At 41.6% G+C, this 27,442-nt stretch overlaps 1 protein-coding gene across 8 annotated transcripts; it reads left to right on the forward strand.

Moving 5' to 3' along the window:
• Nucleotides 1-27,323, forward strand: LOC124999676 (ninjurin-2-like). 8 transcript variants are annotated; one of them, XM_047574642.1, is made up of 5 exons: nt 1-341; nt 23,880-24,016; nt 24,114-24,193; nt 24,902-25,091; nt 26,067-26,204. In XM_047574642.1, exons 1-4 carry the CDS (start codon nt 246-248, stop codon nt 25,069-25,071), a joined length of 483 nt encoding a protein of 160 aa, XP_047430598.1. In that variant the 5' UTR covers nt 1-245; the 3' UTR covers nt 25,072-25,091; nt 26,067-26,204. The 8 variants fall into 8 exon arrangements, with proteins under 8 accessions (XP_047430598.1, XP_047430602.1, XP_047430605.1 ...); XM_047574646.1 differs by lacking the exons at nt 24,902-25,091; nt 26,067-26,204 and adding exons at nt 24,431-24,632; nt 26,983-27,121 and having other exon boundaries at nt 4-341; XM_047574649.1 differs by lacking the exons at nt 24,902-25,091; nt 26,067-26,204 and adding exons at nt 24,431-24,614; nt 26,983-27,102 and having other exon boundaries at nt 4-341.
• Nucleotides 27,324-27,442: the final 119 nt, after the last annotated feature.

The raw sequence follows: 27,442 nt of genomic DNA on the forward strand, positions 1-27,442 counted from the left end.
ATGAGAAAACAGACAAACTGAAAGAGTGAGAGAAAGGGAGAGGAGGAGATCAGGATGGTGTGAATAAGCTGTTTGTTTGTCCCTACGTTGTCCTGCCTGGCCTTCCCTGGTGCTTGGTGCCTGGTGTCCAGGGTCATTTCCTTTCACAGCAACCACTGCCATCCTTTGCATTAGCATTTTCGCTGCTGCGAGGGCAACATTCGAGGGTGTGAGCTTTGGTTCGCTTGCTTGCTACGGGCCTCATTATGCAGGGACTGGGGAAGACCGAGAGAGGAGAGCAGGGCCGGGACATCGACCTGACATCGCTGAGATCCACCATGCCAGCCAGCGGCCCTCTTCAGGTAAGTGCAACTAAATAAATAAACGGCAGAGAAAACTGTGTGAAAAGAGCAGGAGACGGACAGAAAGAAAATATCTAAAAGGGAATGGCAACATTTTGCATGATGAAGGACTACAGCTGCATCCTTTTTTTTGTTTTCCGCAGCAGCCTCTCCCACCTTGCTCTCTTTCCCCCCGTTTCCTCTCCTTTCCCAGCTTCACTCTTTCATCTTCCTTTTCTCTCACTCCCGGTGTACGCATTACTCTGAATCACGACTCCCGTCTCGGGCTTTACCACAGAGCTGCGGTATGTCCTGCCTATGTGAGAGGTTGAGGATCAGAGAGTCGCCGTGTGGCTGTCTGGGTTCACTTTGCTCTATTCCGAGACCAATATACGGTCCCGACATCAATCAAATATCAATTAGGGCCTGGGTGCAAAGGCTAATAATGTCCTCTAATGTAGCTGCACGCCAAAGGAGCAGGTACTCTCTAACGCCAAGGAACAGGGGTCATGGTAGGGTTGAGAAGCTGACATTTTTAGAGATATTTTTCATACTTTCATTGCAGTTGTGCTGTAGGTCTGCACCGAGCCTCCTTGAAACCACCACCCAGACACACACACACATATTATATGCACACACACTCGGGCGTCTGTTGCGATTCATCTTCTGTATCAGTGTCAGGGGCAACAGTGTTCCTGCCCCTCAGCCAGGGGTATCACTTACTGGTATATTTAGCTACAGAATCCCTCGTGAACAAAGTGCTATTACTCAAGACAAGATGTGTGTGAGTATGTTGATCCAACTAAGTGCCAGAGTCAGTGTGTGTATGTGTGTGTGAGATAGTTGCGGAAGAAAAGGCACCTGAATGATATATTGTACATATTAATGTCCTCTTCCTACTGTTGCCTGATAGCTTAATTGCCACTTAGCATCTTGCATATTAACTAAATTGACTTTTGCTCTCATCTGCATGCTTCTCCTTGTACTTTCTCCAGAGTCAGGCCACTGTGATGGCATGAAGACAATGACTAATTCATTGCACAGCCATTAGAAAGCATTCATTTACCTCAGTTTACACTTTCCGGGGCAGGAAAAGCTGCCATTACGGTAATGATGATACTCCTCTGGTGTTGGGTGCTTGTTGGGGAGCGATGCATGACCGGTGAGACCTGGGAAAAGAGAGTTGTTTGGAGGAATTTGTTGGTTAAGATGAAGTTAGTTATGCCCTTGCGATGTCATGAAAGGTCATCGAGACAAATGCACAATTTCCCAGTATTTGAATTTTGTCAGTAGCACAATTCATAGTGAGTTACGGTAATTCAAAAACCATGTGCTTAAACGTATCACCAGCGATACGTTCATGCTTTCAAGGGTTAATATATCCTTAGTGCTGGTAATATACTGTGTAAGTGGTCAGCGTAAGCACAGAAGCTGAAGTTTGTGTATATTTTCGCAGGAATTAGCAAGAATTAAAGGCTCTAACCTGGACTGCAAACAACGACACATAAGGGGGAAAAAAATAAATAAGGCCTCGCACCCTTAAGCACGTATAAGCTGAGAACCCATAGCACCATTTGGCCGCATTCAGCCATGAGCTCTGGTCGTAATCATCATATCATGTGGCCCCGAATGTAAATGTTTATATCCACAGATGCCAAGGCCCGGCCGCAAATATGCACTTCAACCCGGTGGCTTAATTACACGTTGACAGAGAGAAACGTTATGATCGTCAGAAAAGCGGAAATGAGCAATGTTCGTGTGGGTGTTTGAGTAAGCATGTGTGTTTAAGAAATCACTCTCTCAGCACATCCTGTATGTGATAGCAGCCCACACCGGTGGTTTGTGTGATTGGAGCTATCGTCGTTTTGCATCATGTGTGTCTTTGCCGTGCGGTTTTAGCTGACAGATGGATGCACGGTTGCTCCTGTGCACGCACTTTAAAAGGTAACAGGTGTAGTGGTGGAAGTATTATTCTAAGGTCACTTATATATTTAGATGTGGTTTGACTTTAACACTTAAACAGACTACCAACTTTTTTGATAGGGTACAGAGCACACCTATAACAGCGTTTGGATTTCAGTAAGTGAGATGCAGAGAGATGAATCCGTCATTTGTCACCCAGTACTTTATAGTTTGATGAATATGAATGTGCTTCTTAGTGTTCGTGGTCAGGGCATTTCCAGACATTTAGCACAGCTTCAAATCAAGTGAAGCGTGTAATTTGCTGAAACTGGATTTACGAGATTTTCAAGTGATGCTGATGTAGAGCTGTCATGATAAATCTATTTCCATGGTGTGAAAGCTTTACACCTCCAAGTCACTCTCTATGTATAGAGCACAGCGAGAGGGTGTGGAGTGCCGATACAGAATTAGTAGGAATCGCGCGGCCTCTCCAAGCACAACAGTCATGTTCCAAAGACGGGCCGACCACACTCTCACAAGAGGGCGGTTACTAAGTTTACCAGCTTTCCAAGATAAGACCACCACTTATTTTAGGACTTCTAAACATAAGTTAACGTCACATTCAAGTCCATGTCAAACAAGTAGAAGTGAGAGGTAAATATATCTGTATTCCATAGTTTACCATAGTTTTAAATCTTTAGTTTAGGACAAGATTTCCTCGCTGAGTCTGGTGGAGCCTGAGAAACAAAGGTTACTAATGTAACCCTGGTTCTATGAATCCATCGTCTTATCTCTGGCAGACAGGAAGTATGGAGTAGAACCTTGGAAAGAGTAGGGGACGATTAACGTTGGCGTATGTTATATAACTGCATCAACACTTTCTGCGTATTCAATCTCATTGCCAGAAGGGGGAGACAAAAGTTTTAGACTCTAATATTTGTTGGTAGGCAATGCAAAGATCCATGAAGTAAAATAGGAGGAAATGGATCGCTGTATGTAATTGGTCACCATTTAATGTGCTTTGATTGCAACATAAAGCACTCAAGAAATGCTATGAGCCAGACTATGACTGTCATATTAGTCACTGGGAGTACAACCCTCTGTAGCCTTTATGTTGTTTTCCAATTAAATTACAATGAAATTAACTTTCACTTGAACGTCATAACCTTCACAATGTACCTTACAGTTCTATGTGGGCGTGAAATTCCTCTACTGGTGTCAAGGCGTGTAGCAAAAATAAAAGCAACCCTACATTCTTAACAGTTATATATCAGACATGTGTTAAGTAATTTCTTCAATGTGAGCAGGTCTGAACTGGCCACCGAGTGACAGTGGCAGATGCCAAGAGGGCAGAGCCACTTTTGTGAAAGTATTGTGTGTCAGTCAGAGCAAATAACACCAACAACACGTACACACGTTATAATAATGACTCAGTTTCTTTGTAATCTCAGGTCGTGTTCTTCAGAAACAAGTGAGCAGTTTCATCTGTCTGTTTCAATGCCTGGAGCTACGTGTCCCTCTCGTCCTCTTCCAATTTCTCTCACTCCCAAAATACATTGCTGCATTGTGTGCGTGCATCTGTGTGTGTATGTGAGCGTGTGTGAAACCTCTCTCGTGGCCCCTACATGGCAAATGCCACATTCTGAGTGTAGGTGTGAAGTACGAGAAAGTGCATGTGTGTGTGTGTGTGTGTGTGTGTTTGTGCGTACGCGCAATTCTGGGAAGTTTCATCTGAGACCCCGGGCCCAGGCTCATCTTTAAATGACATGGGACTTTTAAATTATCCCTCGTCATGCTGCGTACTGACAGATGTGATGTTGCGTAATAGCTGTGTAATGTAATAGTTGCTTTGTAAATCCAAACGACGGTAGATACGTGTTTTTCCATTTTGAACTGAAGTTTCCAGTATAATATTTCTACTGGAATGTCACTTCAAATCAATATTCGGATTCAGAAAAATGAAAAAAGCCAACTCGTCCAAGATAGCTGCTCTCTGTGGAAGCTTTCCTAAGAGCAGGCCCTCCGATATTTGGAGTGGAGACGATGTCAGTCTGACAGTAGGGCTGAGCGTTGTACATTATGGTATTTTTCACAATTCTGACAGTATCACGGTATATTACGGTATTTTTTTTCTATGCATAATCACGTGTTCACAATATTTTCTACTGGCTGAGAAAAAATTAATGCAGTAGATTGACTAAGGATGGACTATTTTACTGTGATAGTGAGTAAATATTGCAGATTAATCCCACACTAGAAAAAACAGGGAGAATTACAGTTTCATTTATTTTGACTTATTTACTCATATTTAAACATATTTAAACCGCTTTGTCTGTAATGTTAATAGCAGCACAACCAGCTACCGTAATAATTGTAGTATGCGCGCAATATTTTTTTTCTCATTCATGAAAAGCTAAAATTGGGGACATTTTCAGGGACTGTCCCCAGAAATCGAGGACGTCTGGTCACCCTAAAAAAACAAACAAACAAACAAACAACTGACAGCTCCTTTTTCTGGCACTCACTCTCCTCACTCTGCCACTTCATTTTTTGGACCTTTCCATCTTCACCACACCTTGCAGTGACGCAGCTGAAATATATACCACCCAGCCCTATGTAACAGTGCTTCTGTCTTTCTTTATTTCTTTGCTATTTTAATTCCTCGTCCTATACAGTCTCCCTTCCTTTGTCATCTCCCTTATTTCTACTGCGTCTCCTCTTCTTCCTTTCTTCTCCTCTGTGGTGGTGGTGCTGGTGGTGGGGGGCTTGTGTGTTTTCTTTTCATTTCGAGGGGGGAAATGACGGCAGACTCGTTTAGAATCTAAAACAGCAACAGTTGCGCCCTGTTCGTGTACGTTCGCGAACGTGAAAAGATTTCCTTGAAGCTTCGGAGTACGTGCAAAACGAAAGCCAAGATGAGTGATGCCAGATGAAACTTTAGGTCCTACCAGATATATACAATTAAATTATCACACGCACACGGACCAGTCTCTCTGTCTCCTGCTCTCTCTCACTATGATAAACCCACAATTATATTGTCACAGTGAAACAGAGCAGATAGAGGGCACAAGTATTCTCCCCTCCTTTGCTTCCTCTTGAATAGGATGTTAAACCTTCAGTCTTTTGCCTACCAGAGACAAACTCATCCAGTTCTCCGCATGATATTTTTCATGAAGACGTTGTCTGTCTAATTAACAAATGAGCATCCCTTAAACCTTTAGGAGGTTGTTACACACAAAATAAATCACTAGTAGCAGCTCACAGGCCAAGAGCGTTATGTCACACTTTTGTTCTTCGTCCACTTGTTCCAGCCTTACTTGCCAAAAAGGAACAGGAAACCCCCTCTCTAGAGCTGAGGCTGCCTCCCTGGGACCCTATAACTTACGCCACTATAACTCTCTCACACACATGCACATAAATCACAAAGGCACACCAGACTTGTAAATATAAAACTGTAAGTCAAAATTCCCACAGACATTTCATATCGTTCGCTCGTGCACGCCCTTCTCATAAAAAAAAAAAACCACAACCCTTCGCTGTTTAATGGTTTTTCTCAAAATTCGTAAAGATGTACGCATTTTTTATTTTTTTTAGAGAGTCTTTTAAAATTTTCCTTATCGGATGCACATGTGATACAGTTATATTTGACTGCTCTGGGGGGTGATATACTTCCTTTAGAATCGTACACAGGTTTAGTTCTGTTGTGCTTGGACTGCAGCCAAACATACAGAGATACAGCCTTAGACATGTGGGACATAAAGGCTGGACATAAACATGCACAGTGGTTAAGAGGTGGCCTGTGGTCGCGGATGTGATGCACAAAGGCTGTGTCTTAATCTGTGTGATATCTATCTTGGGAAATGGCATGAATAACAAATACCCTCAAATGTCAAATTATTTAAGGTTGTTTTTACTTCAATGGAACAAAGTTTTCGTGGATTAAAGGATTCCAATGACGTAGCAAATAATTGATTCTCAAATCAAAATATTAATATTTTTGATACTTAAGTGATTCAAAGTAATGTAGGAACACAGTGGAAAGTAACTAAGGGGAGAGCACAGTGTCAGAATCAAGTTTTCATTTGATAGTAGTTCTTAATAATTAAACAATAATTTATTTTAATGGTCTTATTAGTTTACGTATTTCTTTCTTTTTTTCGAGTTTTAAATAAATACTGTGATGTCTATTCTTTATTTCTATTTTTTTTTTTTTTTAGGTTTACCTAACACACATTAGGGAATATTTACACAAAGTATTGGTATCAGATCGGTATCTACGATACCAGCCTGAATTTTACTCAGTCTCAGATCAGAAAGGAAATCTACGGAAGAGAAAAAAAGTAGAGGAGGTCGATTTTATTTTTTCATCACGCACTTTGAGAAAAAAGTCGAACTTTCAAGAAAAAAAGTCAAATTTTCAAGAAAACAGTCAAATTTTCAAGAAAAAAATTGAAATTTTGAGCAATATCATAAGTAGACCTTTAAACTGTCAGTACCGTATGCGTATGATACTGCTGATACTCTGCAGTAGAGTATTGTGGCTTAATTAATAATTCATATTATTATATTTTTGTCAAAATTACAACTTTGTTCTCAAAATTTCAACTTTTTTCTCAAAATGCATGATGGAAAAAAAATTTACCTCCTCTAATTTTTTTCTCCTGGGTGGCCCTAATACTCTTCCATAGAAATCAGTGGTATCGAATATCACTAATAATGAGGCAGCATGTCCATACACAAACCTCTCTTTATATTTATGTGTTTCCCCTCCCTCTAGAATGAATGTAAGGTCATTGAATAAGACAAAGTGCGTGTTGAAAGCCTGACCTGAATAATTCTGGTCAGTGTGCGCGTGTCAGTCTTCGTATGTAATTATTATATGCAGTGTGAGCTTTTTTGATTAGTATGGTTACATCATTTATAGATCACTTGCCTATGTGGTATGTAAAATAATACCACAAAACTCTATTTCCCCTCGCCGTTATGAGGGTTTAGGTGTCTCTCAACTCACTGTTGACGTTTTAGAACATGCGCCATCACTGTTTTGACTGATCTCGCCGCTAGCCGAGGATTAGCATAGCATTTATTTTCAGCTGCGGCACAGATCTATTTTCACTTACAATAACCACTGTATGTTATCAGCACAACACATCTGACAGACGCATGCAGTTAGCAATCAGTCGGTGGACATAGTAGATCAATGGGTAACTGAGGAGCTGGACGTTTCCAACACAAGAAGAGAAAGTAGAGACCAAAAACTGAGCTAAAAGTAGAGAGAATATGGAGTTCTCTCTCAAGACCACCACGTGGATGGAAACTTAAATTATTCTGGCTATTGCTCCGTGCTTGATGGATTTGCAAATAAATAAATAATCATACAGTATGATACGAAACAAAACAGACAAAAACTTGGGTTTGATAGAGACAACATCTGTGCAGAAGTCCTTTATTCGTGTATTCACTTCAGTATCATATTCTCAAATGGTCCTGTAAATATGCAGTACGAATGCTCGACGTTTGCAACACAAGGACACTCCAAGCTTTGTGTACAAGACAACAACCATTGTTTTTTTAGTTAATACCACTGAATGCTGGAGCTATGTGAGGTCATATGCGATTTTAATTGTGTTTAAATGAGTGTAGTGACTCGGGGAAAGGACAAGCGAGGGAGGAGGAGGAGGAGGAGGCGGAGGCGGGAGACGTTCTGCCTTACCTCATCCAGTCTCTCTCCAGCCGCTGATGTTCCTTGGTGCCTGTGGTGCTCATGGGACTATTGTTGAATTCTACATAATGAGATCATACTAAATGTGGAACAAAGGCACTTTATCACCACGATGACATTGACTGGGTGTCAAGAGGACGCAAACTCAATTTTCAGTATTATTCACTATAAAATTAATATTAAAAAAAAATGCCTTTTTCATTACGCTAACATTTTACTGACTTCAGAAAATATTGGTTAGCAGTGAGCAATTAGCAGTTAATAACATGCACATTTTATGCTCAGCAAAAACTGAACAATGCAGGCCGTTGCTGTCATTGTAAAGTACTTCAACAAGCATGTAGCTGAACCCTTTGCTGTTGCATTCTGAATCCTCCCTGTGACCAGACACATAAAACGTGTATGCCTGCTCTGTTCAAATATATACTGAATATTGTGTTTATTGGGTACAGAGAACCTAAACGAATGCACACACAGGCGGCTGTTGGTTACATTTATGGCTCTGCGTGGTGTGTGGTACTGCATCTCTACTTCTTTCTGTGTATATAAAATGGACCAGTGTGCAGAAATATACAGTCCAATAAGTATCTTTTATTGCAGGGAAGTGAGGTTAGTTGGATCATATTTAAAAGTGAAGTGCAGAATTTTAGTCTCCCCATTCTGGCAGTGACGCCAATTACACAAACATTGTCGGCATTGCATGTAACTCCTCAGTCCGTTCTTTTTTCTTTTTTTTCTTTTTTTTTTTAGATTTGAATCCTTCCTCTGAACACATTTTTTGTACCTGAAGCATCATAGATTATATTTTATTCCTCCTGATGGCAAGAGTTAGTGTATTCATAGACCCTTGGTTACATTGGTAACCCTAGTTTCTCTGAAATAGCAGGCTACTCAGCCTCCTTCACTTTGGTTACTTCCCTATTTAGTTTTAGCAAAAAACAAAACAAAAAGTCTGGGGTCACTTAAATGCATAGTGAATATGGACGAAACAACTAACGTAAAAAAATAGTTTTGTCAAATTGCATTGAAACTCAATAAGCTAATCACTTTTTTAATTCAGGAAAAACTACCCGACATCTACCATTGCTTTCTACATTCGTAGTCAATCTAGTCAGCTGCACCCAGAAAGTAAAGTAAAAGTAAAAGTAATTTCAAATGGATTCACATTCGTGAGTGATAAATAGAGTAAGCATCCACCGCTGAAGACGTGGCAGTGACTGTTGGGATGTTTGTCTCGATGGAAAATTGCCATCATGATGAATAAACACTTCAATTTCCAGCAGCGGCCGAACATCACAGTCTTGTGGTTATGCAAAATTACACCAGGGCTCGTTGAAGTAGCTTTGATCAGAGAGCTCTTAGATCTAAGAGGATGATTCCCACACTGCCGCAGCTACTCAAACCCCCGCGCTAACCGGCGAGCCAGATTACGATAAGTTTTTTTCTCTTTCTCTTTCCTTCTGCTTATTTGGGCTTCAGTGCGCTGATAAGAGTTGTCCAAAATTTGGAGGAAGTTCCCAGACAGGTGACGACAATGAAGGATATCATAAAGGCCTTTTATTGCTGTAATAAAGTATCCTCTCTGACGAGTGTTTCCCTCATGCACAGAATGAACTTGCGACAATCAAACCATGTCATGTGCTGGTGTGTTTTGAAGTGAGTGCATGTGTGCATATGCAAAGTATCATGCTTAGTACATCTTTGTGTACATGACTAACAAGGTGCACATGTAAAGTCACATACAGTCCTTCTCCAGCTTTGTTCCTGCTTTAGGAGTACCTGCGTTCCTGTATATTTACATTTAATTTGTTTACTTACATCTTGTCATATAGGACTCACATTTGTTAAGTCAAGCACAAGTTTTTGTGTATGTTAAGTGCAAAGAAAGAAACCATGCCCTTGCCCCGTGACTACGCCGAACTGGTTGAGCAACAGGTAGCCCTGTAAAACGTCTGGCTTCAACACACTTGCAACTGTCATATGTTTGCGTAAATAAGATGTTGGCAGATTATCCGGTCGACTATAAAGTAATGAAGCTACTACTGGTTTACTGCTAGGTTTGTTGTGCATATTAACTGAGCGATATGGAAGTTAGGGCCAGGGGGTAAATGATGCAACACAGTGACAAAAAGGCAAAGGTTGAACAGGATCAAAGAATTGACAGGGTGGATTGATGGTGCGACTGCAGGTTTTCGTAGCACCCGCAGCAAGGAGTGACACAGGTGACTTTATTGATTCAGTTTTCAAGTAAGGTGACCTAGTTTAGTTAAGAATGCACCTGAAAGTTCAGAGGAGTCCATAAGATTATACAGTGACTTCCAGTTCGGTAACCAAGGGCAGCTCAGTGGGTGAAAACTGAAGCCGACAAGCGAGTGTCCAAAACTGCACTTCCTCAAATGGCCACTAGAAGCTGAGTCAGTTGCCACACATCTCCATGTTAAATTTATTCAACTTTTCAGCAGAAATAGACATTTTTACAGCCTTATTTTCCCATTCATGATGCCGCTTGTATAACTAACCCATTTTAATTACTTCAGGGTTTCATAATATACATAAATTAGGGTTTGGCAACAGGGGGATGCAGGCACTCACACGTTCCTCGCTCTCTTACACATTTTTGAATAAGCCGGGAAGTTATGCAAACTATCACCATTTTTATATACAGTCAATGTAAACTTCACTAACTGCTGAAAAACCCAGTTATATTTATTATCTGCTGTGCTTTCCCCTCGTGACGATAGCAGACCTTTAGACTTTAACAACACATGCTGTTATACTGCCCCTTTGTGTTAGTGCTGCAAACATTCTCCACTGTGTTTTAGGTTTAGGTTACAACATTTTTATCTCCCGGCATTGTCCATATCTGTCTACCTGTCCCTTTAAATGCGTCAGATGTTGGGATGCAGCCTAGGAACAAAACATCAACCTTCGTGAAATACGGGAAGTGGGAATGCCCACAAGCACATAACAAACACGGAGGAAGGAAGTGCGAGTTGTGGACGGCGATGAAGGCCGAGCAGTAAAAGCCAGGAAGTTCCTGGGAGGAATGTCCTGCGATGTCACACATGGTCCAAGGCCTGAAAGCCCCAAGGCCTGAGGGACATTTAAACTCTAAACATCTGTGTAGAAACGCATCTCTCCTCAACAACACAGCGGCACAAAAGCAAAAAAATGCTCTCCTTCCATCTCGGGAACTTGCGGTTCTTTTCATTTCACCTGTTCACACCACACCTTAAATCGCCTCAGGCACAACTCTAAAATGCATCCACGTGTACTGCGCAGATAAATTTGAGTATTTGCACTCCACAATACGCACACTCGAGCGTGCGCACGTCTCGGTTTGTTTTGGACACAGCCTTTCCCGTGTGGCTGCAAATCAAGATCAAATTGTGGCAGGCTGCCTCTTTTTGGGTCAATGAATTATAATTACTCAAAACCACAAACAGTGTTAAGACTCGTTGTTCCTCTACTCCGAGGATTAGATGACTCATGGGTCTGAGCTATTTTACAAGTTTGTTTCTGTTTTGACGTTTTAATCATTTTCCTCTTCATGCCGACAGTGCGCCACACACACACACACACACACACACACACACACACACACACACACACACACACACACACACACACACGCACACACACACACACCTGTACTGCACACCGGTGTATGCCAGCACATGCTCTTCGTTCCCTGCTATTATAAAGAGCATTGTGTCCTTAAAGGTATTAACTGATGAATAATGGAGAGATGGATAAGGTGTATTTTATCCACACTTTGCCAGCAAATCTGACAGAAATATGTCTGAATAATCCACCACGTGATTAATAAAGGCTCTCCAGTTATTATCCAGGGAACTTTATGTTACAGAGTGGATACGATTGCTTGAGTATGGACAGAGGAAGCTCTATTGCCATCACTAAATACCATAAGCAACACCACTCGATGCTCCAAATCCACTATCAGCACGGGGAAGCATTGGTGGTAGGACCCAAAGTCATGGACTGTATTTCCCGGTGGTAAACTCCTCTGGTTTAACGTACAAGTAGAGGTCGCAATGGTGCCCAAGTGCCTGACACATCAATGGAGGCATTATTAGGATAAAGAAGGGGTCTTCAACGTTTTTCAGGTTCAAGGACGCCCAAACTGATGAAGAGATTAAGCAGGGACCCCATACCTTTATATATGTGTTCTATATTAAGCTCGGCCTAGTAGTAGTAAACAGTATCATTCAGTATTAAGCTATCCCTTATCCCTTTACTGAAATATGTTCGATTAGTGGTAATGTATATTTAAAGAAATTTTAAATTGTGGGGGAATATTTTTAAAAGGTAAAAAATGTAGAAAAATGTCTAATCAACCAAAGAATTTGCGACCCCCCCCCGCAGTACTTTAACTGACCTCCTAGGGGTCGTGGAACCCCTGTTGAACACCTATGGGATAAAGGACGTTCGGGTTTTTGAGAGTTTGGAAAGTTCAACTATAGACTCAACCAACTCTATACATTATATGAGTTGGTTGAAACTTTTATTTTTAAACTGTCCAGATTTGTTCTGTTCATAGTTCAGTGTGCAGTGTTTGTCATTCTGCTGAGTGTGCTTTCATTGAACGTCATTGCATCGTGCAGTCACATGAACACAATTTGCACTCAGCCCTCAAAACTAAGCTGACGTCACCTCGCCGATGCTTGAAATCGATAAATATTGATCAAAGGGGATACAGTTAAAGGAGAGATGTAATCTGACCTGCGACTCTACTAGGAACAGCTGAACATTGCACCGAAATAGAAAACACATGCTTGAACCTGTGCATCAGTGAATGTTAAGCAGGCAGAATATTAGTTTGATTCTGCTATTAATATCATTTTTTTAATTTTCGGGTAAGTACAAACTCTGATTTTGAAAATCCACCTGACCTCACCTAACATCTGTCACATGCCATCCCAGTTCTCCACAATCATATGACAACTGACTCTACTGCACCTTTAACCGCACTGTTTTGGAACAAGAAGTTGTTCAAATGACTCCTTTGTCGCTGCCTCCCGCTGCAGTTCTGTGGCCAAAAAGTTGGTTTCACAACAACTGTTTCGGTAGTATTCAAAGAATTTTCTTTCATGGAAATGTGTAACTATCTCACGGTCTAAACATTGCTTCTCTAAAATGATTGATGTGCCTCAGGGCACCTCAGGGCACCGCAGGGCGGCACAGTGTTTAGAGACAACATTTTTCCAAATGAACAGTCAGAAAACAGCTCCCGTAGGAGCAAACATATACTCCTCGCGAGGTTTCATTACGCAACTCACTGACCTCCTCAACAATACTGACAAGCGAAAAAAGTAAATTAACATCTTGATGACATCTTGACATTATAATTAGGTCCCTTTTAACGGCGCAAAATGATGGGTGGGATTTCTCACAAAGAAATTCAGTGTTATTTCCAGTGTTTGTAACGTCCAGGTTCACGGAGTGCACTCATATAACTGTACTGCAGCTTTTATGACAGGTTAAACACTTCAACAAGGAATGCCAACTATTGGTGCTGTCTTCCCCCTCACAAAGACTCTTTGACATGTTCCCTGTAATAAAACCTTTAAGAAAACACCCAACAATGAGATTTTACAACTCCACAAATCACAGCGGAGGGCACCTGTGTCTTTTTACATGCTATTGTGTACAGTACAAGCGCATTTCCTCTGGTAATTGCAAGGCGTATGATTTGTTGTGTGTAATAATCTCATTGTGGGCACATAACTCTGCTTTGTATGGTCCTTTACTAGTGGAAAGTGAATTGTGGGAGTGTGGATATGTGAAAATAATTCTTGAAAACAATGGCAAAACAAATTAAAGAAATATTCTAAATTTCTGTAACAACAACAAGACAGACTGTCTATTGCATTTCTGAAGTTCACAGCTGCCTGCGCCCTTTGGGAGAGATACTTATCGTAACAAAACAATCTTAGGCCTCTGGGTCAGCGGTTTGAATTTTTGTATCACAAATATTTTATTTTATTTTTTTCTACCAGTGCTTTTGAGTTGAGAAGGTTCCCTCCGCTCAGTCTTTATTTACCTACTGCTGTGATATTTTAGCAAGGCAGAGCTAGCTGAAAGAGAACGACATGGTAGCAGAGACCCATCTGCAGCTAGCCAAAGGCAAACCTCAAACGAGGTATCCCTGTTAGCTGTTTAGCTGCTAGTGTTTAGTGACTGAACTGTAACTAAAATCAAGACAGTTAGTGAAGAGTAGAAACAGCAGTCCAAAGTTGCGAACAGAAGTAAAAGAAGAGTGAACAGTAATAACTGTCATTAGTCTCTACAATGGATTTTCAACAATGGACAGATGTCCCCCATACGTTTTGAAGCTCAGTGTGGCTCTGATTCTTGTCGCCATCTTGGCTGTCGCTGATTCCACCTAGCGTACTTCAAAAATGTATGAAGCGGTGAAGCTTGAGTGTAGTTGAGGCAGGTGGGTGATAGCTTGGCAGAGAGCTAGCAAACACTAGTCACGCAAAGTAGCTTTAAATTGTGTCCAACTTTAAAACTACAAATAATTAATTGAACATGTGAGCTTATATAAAAATGTATTTCTCATCATGAAAGGTGAAATTAGACCACAGCCTTTTTGTACTCTGCTGTTACGTAGGGCTGGGGAGTTCATACCGGTTTATACTAATACCAGCATTATTTTCTGTTATGGTATGAATTTTTAATATACCAGCATACCAAAGTATTTGATCACACAGCATTCAGAACGCTGCACCACGAGACAATGTTTCAGACTGGATGATTTTCAATGTAACGCTTCTTTATGAATGAGAAAAAAAATGTTGCTCGCACACTACAATTATTACGGTAGATGGTCGTGCTGCTATTGACATTACTGACATAGCAGTTTAAATATGTTTAAATATAAATAAATATGTCAAGTAAATTAAACCGTAACTGTTTTTTTCTTCTTCCTTTTTTCTAAATCTCTGAGTTTTCAGTGTTCCCACATCCTTAGTCAAGCCACTGCATTAATTCCTCTCTCAACCAGCAGAAAATGTTGTGAACATGTGATTATGTATAAAAAATAAATAAATAAAATGACCGTGATACCGTCTGAATTAAAAATACCGTACTGTAACGTGAGGGTCTGGGTAGTGGTTGACTCACCTTAGATGCAGGCCTTGTGTGGCCATTTAAGGAACTGCAGTTTTTGTCATTTTCAGCTTCACTGCCAGAAGTTTGGTCAAGTTTTAAGAGCGGCATGTTTTCTCAATCAAATCAAAATCACACAGCTCTATCAGGCATTTTTTAAGTAACTCCTCTAACTAACTCCTTTTGGCTTGGATGTTAACAGCTAGTAATGACATTTAAACTTTTGAACCTGAAAACACACATATGTGTGTGTGTGTTTGTTAAAGTTAAACAAGATATGCTTGAAAAAACATGTGGCTGACTGTAAATGTGTCAGCGTTTGCTTCTATCCAAGACTTTTTTAATGCATGATTCAATGAGAAAAAAAAAACACGTCAGCAATGCTGTAATGAATGCAAAATGTCATTGACAGAGACACTTAACCATATATGGCCTTTAAGCAATTGACCTTTTTTTTGCTGGTTAACTGAGTGGCAGTTCCAGTTCTTTTTTTTTTTTTTTTTTCCCAAACGTAAAAGTGCAATATAAGGTCATATCTTCGAGCTATTCATGTAAATCTTTTGACATTATAATTAGACCCAGAGGAGGTCTCCTAACATGTACATTTGCGAGGTTTTTGTTTTTTGTTATGAAGCTGTGAGGTAACTCCGGCTCCACATACTTGTCATTCCTGCCCCTCAACACCGAGCTTTACTTCAGAGGAGGCGGTTTAGAAGCGAGCAGAACTTTTCTGTTTATCTGTGTGTTTGCAGTGTTGCCATGACTGCATGCAGTGTGTGTTGAGGCCACGCGCGGGGGGTGCGCGAAGGATTTGCGCGCACACCCACCTGGTTCGCTCACATGTCACTCACAGGTTAACGTAGACATCTGGCCCGCATTTCTTCGAGGATATTTAGCGTTTCAGATGATCCATAAAGAATAAGCAAAATACGTCAAGCTCTTAGGCAACAGGCTCTTACGGCGCAACGCAACGTCAGAGGAGAACCAGGTGTTTATGGAATCTTACACACTCTTACGCAACTGCATAACAACACCTGAACCCGCTGTCAAAGTGCCCTTCATGAGACATGCAGACAGTGTTAAAACATGGAGTTACCCCTTGTTCTCTTTTACAAACGATGTGTGTAGATACACTTGTATTACTTATATAATTAAGGTGCCACAAATGCACATTATTGTTTGACTGCTTGCGTTTATTTCCCTATATTTATTTCACAAATTCCGATATTTCCCCTCTACATTGACAAAAAACACTTCCTTGGATGCATACTAGTAGTTACTGTTGCATTTTCAACATATAGCCTTACCCTGGGATGGCCCTGAGGGGTGGGAAGGGCCAGCTGGCTGACTTATGCAGCTCTGTTACATCATGTGGTTATTGCCAGGAATGCAGATAGTCAACTGATATTAGATCACCCCTTTCTTTCTCTCCTACTCCCTGGTGGCAGATGGAGGTCCAAACACACAGATGCACGCTCGGATCATAGTGCGGCGCGGTTGCCAGGTAGTCCTCAGCTCTTGTGTTTGTCTCCGGCTACAGAAACTCATATACTTTTACAACATGTCTGTGTGTGCGTCATGTTAAATCATAGTTTAAATCCTTCAGCGCACTGCTCTCTCTCCTTGTGGGTGTCACCCCGACGCTGTGTGTGTGTGTGGTCCTGTATGCTGCCGGCCCCAGCTACTACTACCACTAATGCTTCTGCTATGGGAGTGAGGTCAAAAGTCAAAGGTTACTGAGGTCACTCTACTTTTTTTTTCTTTCTTCCCCCCAAGTGGTTTAAGAGAATTTATACAAGGAGCAGGCAAAAAGAAGACAAAAAGAAAGGGATAAGCTGAAGTTCCTCGACTGGCCACTTGAGGCTGTCTATGAAAGCGAGTCGGCCCCAGTAGACATCCGTGTTAAAACGTACAAATTTACGATTGTGTTCAAAGCCAGGTGCTAAAATAGGTTTTGTCTCTGTGACAAAACTCTAAGACGAAACCAAGAGACAACCTCTGGGAATGAAAAATGAAGCCACTACAGAACTGCAGTTCCTTTCATGGCCACTTGAAGCTTTTCCCAAATGTGAGCCAGTTCCCAAAAGACACCCATGTTTAAATGTATTCCTAAACCCATAATACATCCTCCTATTACCAAGGTTGCAGGACACACTTCTAAAACTAGATTCAAAACATGAACCTGAATATGAATGTGCTTAATTGCGTTCCCCTCCCCAATTCTAACCATCAAAGCTAATTTGACTCCAAAACGACCAAACTGATTCCCCCCCTGTGAGCATCTGAAACGTATTCACTGAGGGATTTGTGCGCACATCCCATCCCGGCATCCTGCCGCATACCAGCTCACCTTAAAACGATAACACTTTGATCCTTACGGGGAGGCAGGAGAAGAGAAGGCGATTAGCAGACGCCAGCCATCAGCATCAGCTGCTGCGGGAGGAGACGACGGCAACCGAGCGCAAGCAGTTCTTCAGAAGCACCGCTGGAAACGCACTTCACATTTCTGTCTGTCTGGCTCGTGATAATGACCGAGGAATTCGCAGCGGTTTCGGTTTGACGAGCGGAGCAAGGCGCATTAAGCCGGGCCAGGAAGCGCGAGTTTATTTATGTGACGGTAAACGGGAAAGGAAAGAGGAAGAGAAAATGAGAAGAAAGGCGAGGGAAGGATCAAAAAGGATGAAAAGCTCGGGTTAGAATGACATGTGGGTTGACTCAGTCGTGCCATAAACGACACAGCGGGGGAACAGGTTCATTAAGACTCACGGTGTGCATCCATATTTGGAATACGCTCATTTACACACCGGCTACAACCTATTACCCAACACTGTGTGAACGCCACCCTCACATTTTGCTGTTTCATTAAAAACCAAATGCCCTGGTTTAAGATTCTTCTCTTATTGCAGTTTTGCTAATTACAGGCCAGCCAGCGGGGGCGATAGTAGCCATGGGGCTAAGGTCGAAGGTCAACTGCTCTCAGGTCGCAAACCTACTGCCTGTGTGCGAGTGGGCTTTAAATGTGATGTGTCTGCGTGTAGATAACATCCTCCTCCCTGTCTTTGCCGGTGTCAAAGTTCACCCGGTTTTGTGTGTGGCGTGTCAGTGCCTCCGAACGCGACTCACCGTTGCATCTCTCACACAGGACCCGCGCAGAGACAGACAAATAATCTGAAACGGGGCATTTCACCCGTTGACCCGCGCGACCCCGAAAGAAACAAACCGAGGAAATGTCAGGAGGTGATGTTTGGGAGATTCTTTTCACTCTTCAGCCGGAGCTTTATTTTCCATTGAAGAGGTAAAACACTGATATCTGACTGATAGCTGACTCAAGTGGTATCAGATTTGATATATCGACCTTTTAAAGTGCTCTTTGAAAATCCTTTTTAAATTTATTCAAAACACACCATGCGTATTGCTGAAATGATAGGTGTCAAGGTTTTATGCCCAGAATACTTCTGCTTTTATAAATTAAAAAAACACTAAAACCAAATTAAACATCTTCGCAGCCCTGCAATTAAGCCAGGCAGAAAACACAGCTCACGCCTTCGTCCCTGCCTCCGTGCCTCCCTTCACACTCGCCCTTTCTCTCTTGTGCCTCCGCTTTCTTCTTTCCACTTCATCCTAAATGGCATTTACATAAAAACCAAACGGAAAGATGATGCCTCCCGGCAGAGACGACCTGGAGGAAAAAAATACTGTTAAATAGACTTGCAGCAAGACAGACAAAAAAAAAAGAGAGAGAGAGATATTAAAAGAAAACCAGAGCTCCACTCCTAGTTGGGCTTCCCTTCCCATTGGCTATCAGAATGACCAATCAGAGTCCAGGGGAGGAGCACTTCCTGTGTGAAGTTGAAGGGGGGGCCTCCTATGTGGTCTGGTGTGGCGCGCGTGCGGACACGCACGCGTGTGCAGTTGGAGATGTGCAATTTTGTGAGCGGGCCTCTGTCCATACGCATGCCGCAGTACACGTGGAACAACATATTTTCACATGTGCCTCATGCAGGTATACGGGACTAACGTGCAGATGTTTGTGTATACATGGCGCGGGAGGGCGTTTTTTCGGTGTGTGCATTGTGTACGTTATGTTGATGTGGCCCCGTGCCCACCGTTTGGGGATCAGTGAATTTCGGGAACGGGGGCTTTACAAGGGCTCTGGGTTTCTGGGAAAAGTTTACTGTTCAAATACGACTCACCAAAACCAGCTGGAGGGGCGGGGGGACTTCTGTGTACAGTAGTGCAGTTTACAAGCTCAGGGACGTGGAGTCATGGAGGGGGTGATATTATTAGTAAAAATATCATAATAGTCTCTTCTGCATTGTTTAATTCGTGGATGACCTTTTCCCTAGAACTATCGCAGCATTAATATTTTGGGATTTTATTGTAATGTCCCACCAATTATGACATGAGTTAACTTTGATACATGCATTATGAGCCAAACCTTCGCCTGGTAGTGTACTCTTTGTGATCCTGAGGGCGAATTGTTGCACATTTTCCCGATATTCTCACTAGCAAGTCAGAGTTTGCACGCATCCCAGAATCATGTGGACGTGCCAGATGAGCTGGCACCAGACGAATACACCTACTGACTCATCAGTCGTCCCCTCATCCCTTGACTTTCCCTCTAGTGCCACCGTGAGGATGACAACTTCAGCTGACTCGACTGCCAATACATAGATTTACGGCTCCCTCTGGGTGATTTATCAATCGCTTCACTTCATGAAAGAGCACCTGTACAAGAAAAGGCTTTCCTTCCAGCGCCAAATGTATTATTTGTTGAGTACAAGTTAGCTAGTGTTAGCATGTTACCCCAAGTTAGGATGGAGGACGTGCTAAACATTACACTAAGATGAACACAGCGTATAGCGAACACAAGACACAGATAGATGACGTTTTTATGTAATGTAATATAATGTATGTGACATTAATCTAAACATTAAGTTTATAAGAAGACAGGTAAGGTAATAAATGGTCATGTTTTTGCTGAAAATGCTACTGTACACATGTGATAACACTTTAAACCAAGGGTCTTCAACGTTCGACCTTATTATAATTAATCATTATTATTATCATTTACATTCAAAATTAAACTATTCAAATAATACGGGTTCAAAATATGCATTTTTTTGGTGCAAAGTTGCAAAACGATCCATTTTGTCCTCTGTTTGCTTCTCTCCTGCTAATACTGCAGTGTGCGTCCAGGATTTCACCTGGGGACTGAATAAGCTCTCGACCTATTGTGGGGGAACCTCACAGAGTCAACGTGTAATATGCGGCCTCATGATTGGCTCAGCAGATTAGATTGACGGGTCAAGTGTGAAACGGTGCGCTGTTGAGACATCTCCTGTATCGCTGAATGAGTGACGTGTTGACTGAAAGGTGACGTCTTCTACCACCATTTATTCCTTTTCTAAAATATGTTGGATTCATCTCAATGTGTATTTAAAGAAAATTTAAATTGTAGAGGAAAATAAAAAAAAAAAAAAAAAAAAAACTCAAAATATCTAATCAACCAAAGATTTTGCGACCCTCCAGCAGTACCTCTGCGGACCCCCCTAGGGGTTTAAACCAGTCCTTTAAACCAGTCCCAGTCTCATACCCAAAGCTCTTGCACAAATACTGGATCCACATCTTTTCTAAAGCTTTGCAGCATGAACCGGTCTGTATTCCTAATATGCATTCTTTTATCATATGTTTTTCAGCGGGGGTTCTAAGATGATGGATTTTTTTTATTTTTTTTTTCCGGGTATATTTGAATGATGAGAAGCTTTCCTGATGGAGGGTCTCGTTCCCGCTGCGAGGCTGAAGTAAATTCTTATTTCCAGCGGCCCGCACTCTCAGCATCGATTTCATGATGTATGTCACAGACTTGAATAGCTCTGCAAGGCCTGGGTGGAAGAGAACAAAAGACAAAATACCTGCAGACTCCTGGTTCATTTCCAGTTCTTTTGTTCAGTGCGGCCATGATTTACCCAGTGCGGGTATTTTTCCATCTTTCAGGACGGCGTAAAGTAAATTTACCTCCTGAAAAATAAGGCTAGAAAAATGTAAAGGAAGCATTTTTTTATTTTTTATTATATAAGTACTTGACCCTTCACCACAGAACTGGTTTTAATTCACAGCTTTTCAGTGTGTAACCTTGCTTGCATCCTGCACCTAATTCTTCAGAAAAAAGATATGTTCCCCTCGTACCTGTATCTGGTGAAACAAAGGTTAAAATAATGATTTGCGATTCCATTAAATAAGTGCAGATTAAACATGATAAAAGCACAGTCAGTGTATTTAAAGAGGCATTATGCTAAGTGAACACACATGGCCCTAAAACTGTATGGGCCAGTTTAGTGTTTTGGTTTGTGGTGTGTGTATATGTGTGTGTTTTGGCAGCGCGCCCAAGGCTGACGTTGATAAAGTGTAACCACGAGTCCCCAAAGGAGTAAAGATGGAAGCACGCCAGGTTATATAGTACCTACTTTTTCTCTCTATTTGTAACACTGTCATCACTTCTTCTCTGTCCTTCCACCGCTCCTCTCCTACTTATTTCTCCTTTTTTTTCTTACCCTGCCTCTCTATCACCCGAAAAAAGGCTGCGGTACATGTGTTCATAATGTTTATGCAGGCGAACGGTTCTAGGAATTGCTGAATAGTTTCTTGGAGATTAACCCCCGTCTGGATCGAGCTGTACTGAAACCCAAGCTCAAGATGAAACCGAGATTTACAGCGCAAAAATGTGTCGAGTAAATAAGTTTGACGGGGAAAAAACAGAACCGGGACATCGCGTCGACCGCAGAAAGGTGTTTAATTAGATTTCCAACCGTACCCTGGGATTAGTTAACATCTGGACCAGGAGGCAGATGCCGTTCCTCCTCAGCGAGGAGACAATTTGTTTTGGTCTGCGGCGCTCAGAAAGTCCAAGGACCGCAAACCGCCCCAGAAATGGCAGCAGGGCCGCGAAAAGCCGCAGACCTCATGTGAACGGTGTCAGAGAAAACTATTTGTTACCACCTGGCAAGCGGTGCAGAAGGAAGTGGGTCAGTGCTTGTGAGCGAGAAACGGGGGGGGAAAGTGGACGTAAACACAATTGACCGAGCTGGACGGCGGTTTTTGCTTAGCAATGCTAAGTACCCCAGAGGAGTTATGTGTTTATGTCCTGCATCATGCGGCAAAGTGCGTGTGTCACTTTTCCAGAAGTGCTGGAAAATAGAGTGTGACTGTCAAAGGGTTAGTAGGCCTCGAACAAGCAGTGTGTTGTGTGGAGTTCTGACAACCTCTGCAGGAAGGGATGAACATTATGAAAGTGTAGCCCAAGGTGCACTTTTTTTTTTTTTTTTTGCAAAAGCATACACACACCATTAAAATTAGTAGCATTAAGAAATCATCATTTATCAACTTAATGTTTAGACTAATATTGCACATATCATATGGCGACTGCCCTTAAACAAAAGGCTATTCTAAGCTACACTATGCTATGGCCTCTGTCTTGACTGACAGGTTGCCATGGTAGTGACTTGCCAATCAGAAAACAACTTTATCGAGGCCACCGTTTAAAAAAATGAACATTACGTTCTATTGAATAAGGCTTTAAACTGCCCATTGAGATCATAAACATTTACTGAATTAACAATCTGATCTGAAGCTGAGGCAATAAAGGCCGCAATGGAGTTCTGAGTAATCGCTTCCTGAAAACATGTTGATTTGTGGCGACAGAAAACTGGAAAATTTTTCCTTTTTGGGATTTACGGCTGTGTAGCTGTACACACACTCCGCAGAAACTGCACTTTTAGAGAGCGTTGGGCAACACGGTGAAGCAACAAGTCATAATATAAGGACTTAACAGGTCATAAAATACAAAAACAGACGCAGCATACGCAGAGAAGCTGCAGAGTTGAACAATTGCTGCACAGTGTCAACGTTCTGTTTACTCTGGAGTCGCAAAGCGCATTACAGCGCGCTGAGGTCATGAAGTACAATGTGTCCCCAGTGTGCACATGATTGACTTCATGTATATGATCTATGCCGTCCTTAAGCATATCTCTGTGTCTGTGCAACCTAAAGAAAAACTAATTACAGCTTTGTGACGCAGCCCGGGGTAAAATGATCCATTTGTGGGCCAAATATCTTAATGTACGGCTCATGCATCACAGCGCCATGGCAATAATTAGATCTAGATGAGTTAAGTGTCATGAGCTGTGAGTCATATAATAAGGGATTATGTAAGGATGTTTCATGTTTTCTTTTTCTCCTCTTCTCTCTGAACACACACACACACACACATAATTGTAACCTTTACCCTAAAACCAAGTTTTAACAGGTTTTAACCCTCAACAATTGTCGGTATTCCCCGAGATTTTTTTGTTTTTGTGTTTTTTATCTTGATGACAACTCACGTGAGATCAAATCAATATCTTGACTTCCTTACTGATCATATATTTTTTAAATTTTATATACACAACAGTACAATACATATAGTATAATACAATATATAATGAATCCAATAAATAACAGCCTTATTGATCATATGGCCGCATTCTGTTGTGGTATCTGTGGTCTTTGCTGCCCTCTACTGGTTTCTTCTTCAAATGTGCACTGTAAAAAATAGTTTAAAGAACTAACTGATGACCTGTTTGTGATGTTAGTTGTCTCCTGAGATTCACCTATACCAAAAGATACCGTAGTCCAGTGCTTCTCAACCTTTTTAATTACAATAATAATATAATATAATTCATAACTTTTACGTGCTACAAATTATAAATTCAATACATTTTATAAAACAGACCCCTTGAAACTTGCGTCTCTGTGCGTTTCAGGGAGGTTCGTCCTCTAACCTTAACATGAACCTGTACGCCACTAAGAAAACGGCGGCTGAAGGCATGCTGGACATCGCTCTCTTCCTGGCCAACATCACACACATGAAGACCGTCATCGAACAGGGAGCTGGATACAGGTACGGTGTATGCATGAGAGAAGGATGAGCCTATGTGTGTACAGATGCAGCCTAAAGGCATTTTTTGTTAAATGTCCTTTTCTCATGTGATTTTCAGGTACTACATTGCTGTTCTGACGCTCATTTCCTTCTCACTGGCTCTTCAGATTGTGGCTGGAATCCTGATCATCATAATCGGTGAGCATCAGAGAAGTAGCTTGCTTAAAAGCTTTTCTGCTTCAGAATATCCACCTCCCATGTTTCTAATCAGTCATATTAACACACTAATTCTCTGACACACAAGGTTAGTGTAGTCACTTTAGGTATAAAATCTGAAAACTATGAACTCTACAAAGAGATGAAAGTTGTGTTGTGTTCTTTGTTACGTTTTGGTGTGTGTTTGCACGTGTCTGTATGTGTGTGTGTGTGTTGCAGCCCGGAGAGACGTCAACGAGGAGGTCAACCAAAAGCGCCTGGACAGCCTGAACAACACAACAACCGTCATCATCTTCCTCATCTTTGTCACCAACATCTTCATCTCTGTCTTTGGGATGGAACGCACCGGCCTCTTTGCCAGGATGCATTTCTGACTTTGTGACGTAGAGAGTGATTCAAAAAGGTTAACTCTTTTTGGAAAGTAAGAAAATAGTCATGTGCCTGGACTCAAACACACGCGTGACACAAAGATTGCAACAAGTGTGACTTATTATCCTACTCACTTACTGTACTAATCAACCACAGTAGTCTGATGTCTTTATTTGATTTAGTCAGAATGAAAGGACTGGGCCACAGGACCAACGAGACATGTGTGTGTCTGTGTCTTTTTTCTGTGTGTGTGCTTGTGTGATGGTTATCTGTGTGTGTGTATGTGTGTGTGCGTTGTGCATGTACTGTGTGTGTGCACAGCTCGTTTTGAGTTTAAATCCCTGTCCTCTTGTCGGCGGTGGTTAAACTGCCTGAACAATCTGATCACCGGCCTCATCTTTCTCACGCTCATTGTCAACATCATCAAAGCAGCCTTCGGCACACAACGCAGCTGCTTCCTGCTGTGGCTATTTCAGCGTTTCATTCTGTAGGACACACTTAGCAAACAGATGTATGTATGTACAGTCACAAACTGTAAAGGTTGCGGTGTGTAGAGTATTTTATCTTTGGAAAAACAATGAAAAATGTAATGTAACAGTGTAATTCTTGATGCTACCATTAGATGGGGCCTATAGACTTTTAAAGTTCTCAACAGGGCAGCTTTTCATTTCAGTATTTCAGTTGGTAACAGTGTAATTCTTGATGCTACCATTAGATGGCGCCTATAGACATTTAAAGTTCTCAACAGGGCAGTTTTAATCTTTATCCATTGAGCGTTAGCTTCCACATTTAGCCTCAGAGCTGAATGTGCAAACTTTCAGGAGTAGTTTAAAGTATACCCATTAGCTTTCTTGTTGAGAGGTAGAGGAGAAGATTGACACCTCTATTATTTCTAAATGTCACTAGCTAGTTAGCTTAGCTTTAAATAAAAACTGGAAACCCAGTAATTTCAGCTTTAATGGTGATGAAGCTGAGTTGCTAGCCTTTATGCGAAACCAAGCTAACTAGCTTTTGGCTCCAGCTACATATTGATACAGGCATTAAAGTGGTATTGGTTCTTCTCAGTTAACTCTTGGCAAGAAAGCATATTTCGACAAATCATGTCTTGTTAAGATGCCAAAACTTATTGTACGCTACATGTTAGCAGTTAGCATTGATGTTGCACTCTTAAACATTTTCTGCAGGGACATGTCTTCGCCTCAGGTTGCAATGTTGAGGTAATTTATCACTTGAACCCCAAACATGTAAAGTTGTGACTTCTATCTGAAACCAACCATACATCCGCTTCAGTTCAGTCACAATGCCCCCTTAAACTAGACAAAGCCTGGAGCGCCACCCATCTGAGCTTCTTTGATTATAGTTTGTATGGTGTAATTGTGTGCGTACGTACAAATGAGAACGCATGCATCATTTGTGTGTTTGTGTGTGTTTGAAATCATGTGTCTATTTGTTTGTCTGTGTGCATGTGTGTGTGTGCGTATTGCAGCCCGCAGGGACCTGAACGTGGTGTCCAATCAGAAACGACTCGACTACCTGAACAACCTCGCCACGGGCGTCATCTTCGTCACCACGGTGATCAACTTCTTCGTCAGCTTCTTTGGATCCAAGAGGACTGGCTTCTTCCGCTGGCTGCTGGCTCGACTCCACTTTTGACACACACACACACACACACACACACACACACACACACACACACAAACAAGGCCACAAACGCACTCAACGTACCGACACGCACTGTGCACTTGAGCTCAATCTCCACACACACAGTTGTGTTAGTCAAAAAAGGTTTGAGTGCTCATTTTGAGAAAGCAGAAACAAACAATTCACATATGTATTAAAACGTCAAATGTAATTCAGGCTTTTAATATTAATTCACAGTGTAATTCAACTAAAACATTTTAACCAACTGTAATGTGTGTATCGTTTTATTTGCTATGCTAATGTGCTTGTGCAACAATTGTTTTGCATAATATGTATCTCCAACTTTTTATTACTGCACATTTTACATATCTCGACTGTTCAAGAAAACTGTTCAAATTACAAAACTTCATTTCTTTTTTAATATATTGTTTATTTAGGTTCAGTGCCAGGGTATTACAAGCAGGGTAAACATGTATATACACATTCTCCTCCCTTAGGGTGAATAAATGGGGTGATTTAACAGAAGCGTGTCCATACTTATTTCATTTTTTTTTGTGAATATTGTTTGTTGGGTGGCTGGTGAAAGATTATAGAGTAAGTGTGCACGCATGTGAAGATGAGAGAAATGAGTGATGTGCATTTTAAAAGAATAAAAAGTGTGTTTCATCCTTGACAACTTCTTTGTCTTTGTGTCAGAAACTGGCGTGGTCTGAAGCCTTTCTCTCTGTATTGTTTGTCTGTGTGTGTTTGTGTGGAAACAGGCCGCCGGGACCTGAACAACTCCGCCCTGCAGAAGCGCCTCGACTACCTGAACAACGTGACAACCATCGTGGTCTTCATCACCACGATCCTCAACTTCTTCATCAGCACCTTTGGCATGCAACGGACCGGTCACTTCCCATGGCTCATGATGCGCATTCACTGACACGCGCGCACACACAGATACACACATTCGTCTGTTATCTTTTGGACAGCTCATAGATGCACTCACGTAGCTTGTATCGTTTCATGCGTAACTCCTTTATGTAGCCGTCAATATTAGCCTAAAACCATCAGAGTCTGCACTGTGTTCTCTTGCGTCTCTAAATACAGAATAAAAATTAAATAAAAAATATGTGTCTGTTTGTGTTTTACACAAATGCCACACATTTGCAAGCACATACACTATGATGATCAGGCGTAACATTATGACCATTTGAAGTTTATAATTAATAACATTGA

The sequence above is a fragment of the Mugil cephalus genome, chromosome 22, assembly GCF_022458985.1.
Source record: "Mugil cephalus isolate CIBA_MC_2020 chromosome 22, CIBA_Mcephalus_1.1, whole genome shotgun sequence".
In the NCBI taxonomy this organism is placed as follows: Eukaryota; Metazoa; Chordata; class Actinopteri; order Mugiliformes; family Mugilidae; genus Mugil; species Mugil cephalus.

What these genes read in the sequence shown, in the direction of transcription:
- LOC124999676 (XM_047574642.1), top strand. Translation starts at nt 246, where the DNA reads ATGCAGGGACTGGGGAAGACCGAGAGAGGAGAGCAGGGCCGGGACATC. An exon ending in GAACAGGGAGCTGGATACAG is followed by an intron (nt 24,017 to 24,113) that starts GTACGGTGTATG and finishes TGTGATTTTCAG; the next exon opens with GTACTACATTGCTGTTCTGA. An exon ending in AATCCTGATCATCATAATCG is followed by an intron (nt 24,194 to 24,901) that starts GTGAGCATCAGA and finishes GTGTGTGCACAG; the next exon opens with CTCGTTTTGAGTTTAAATCC.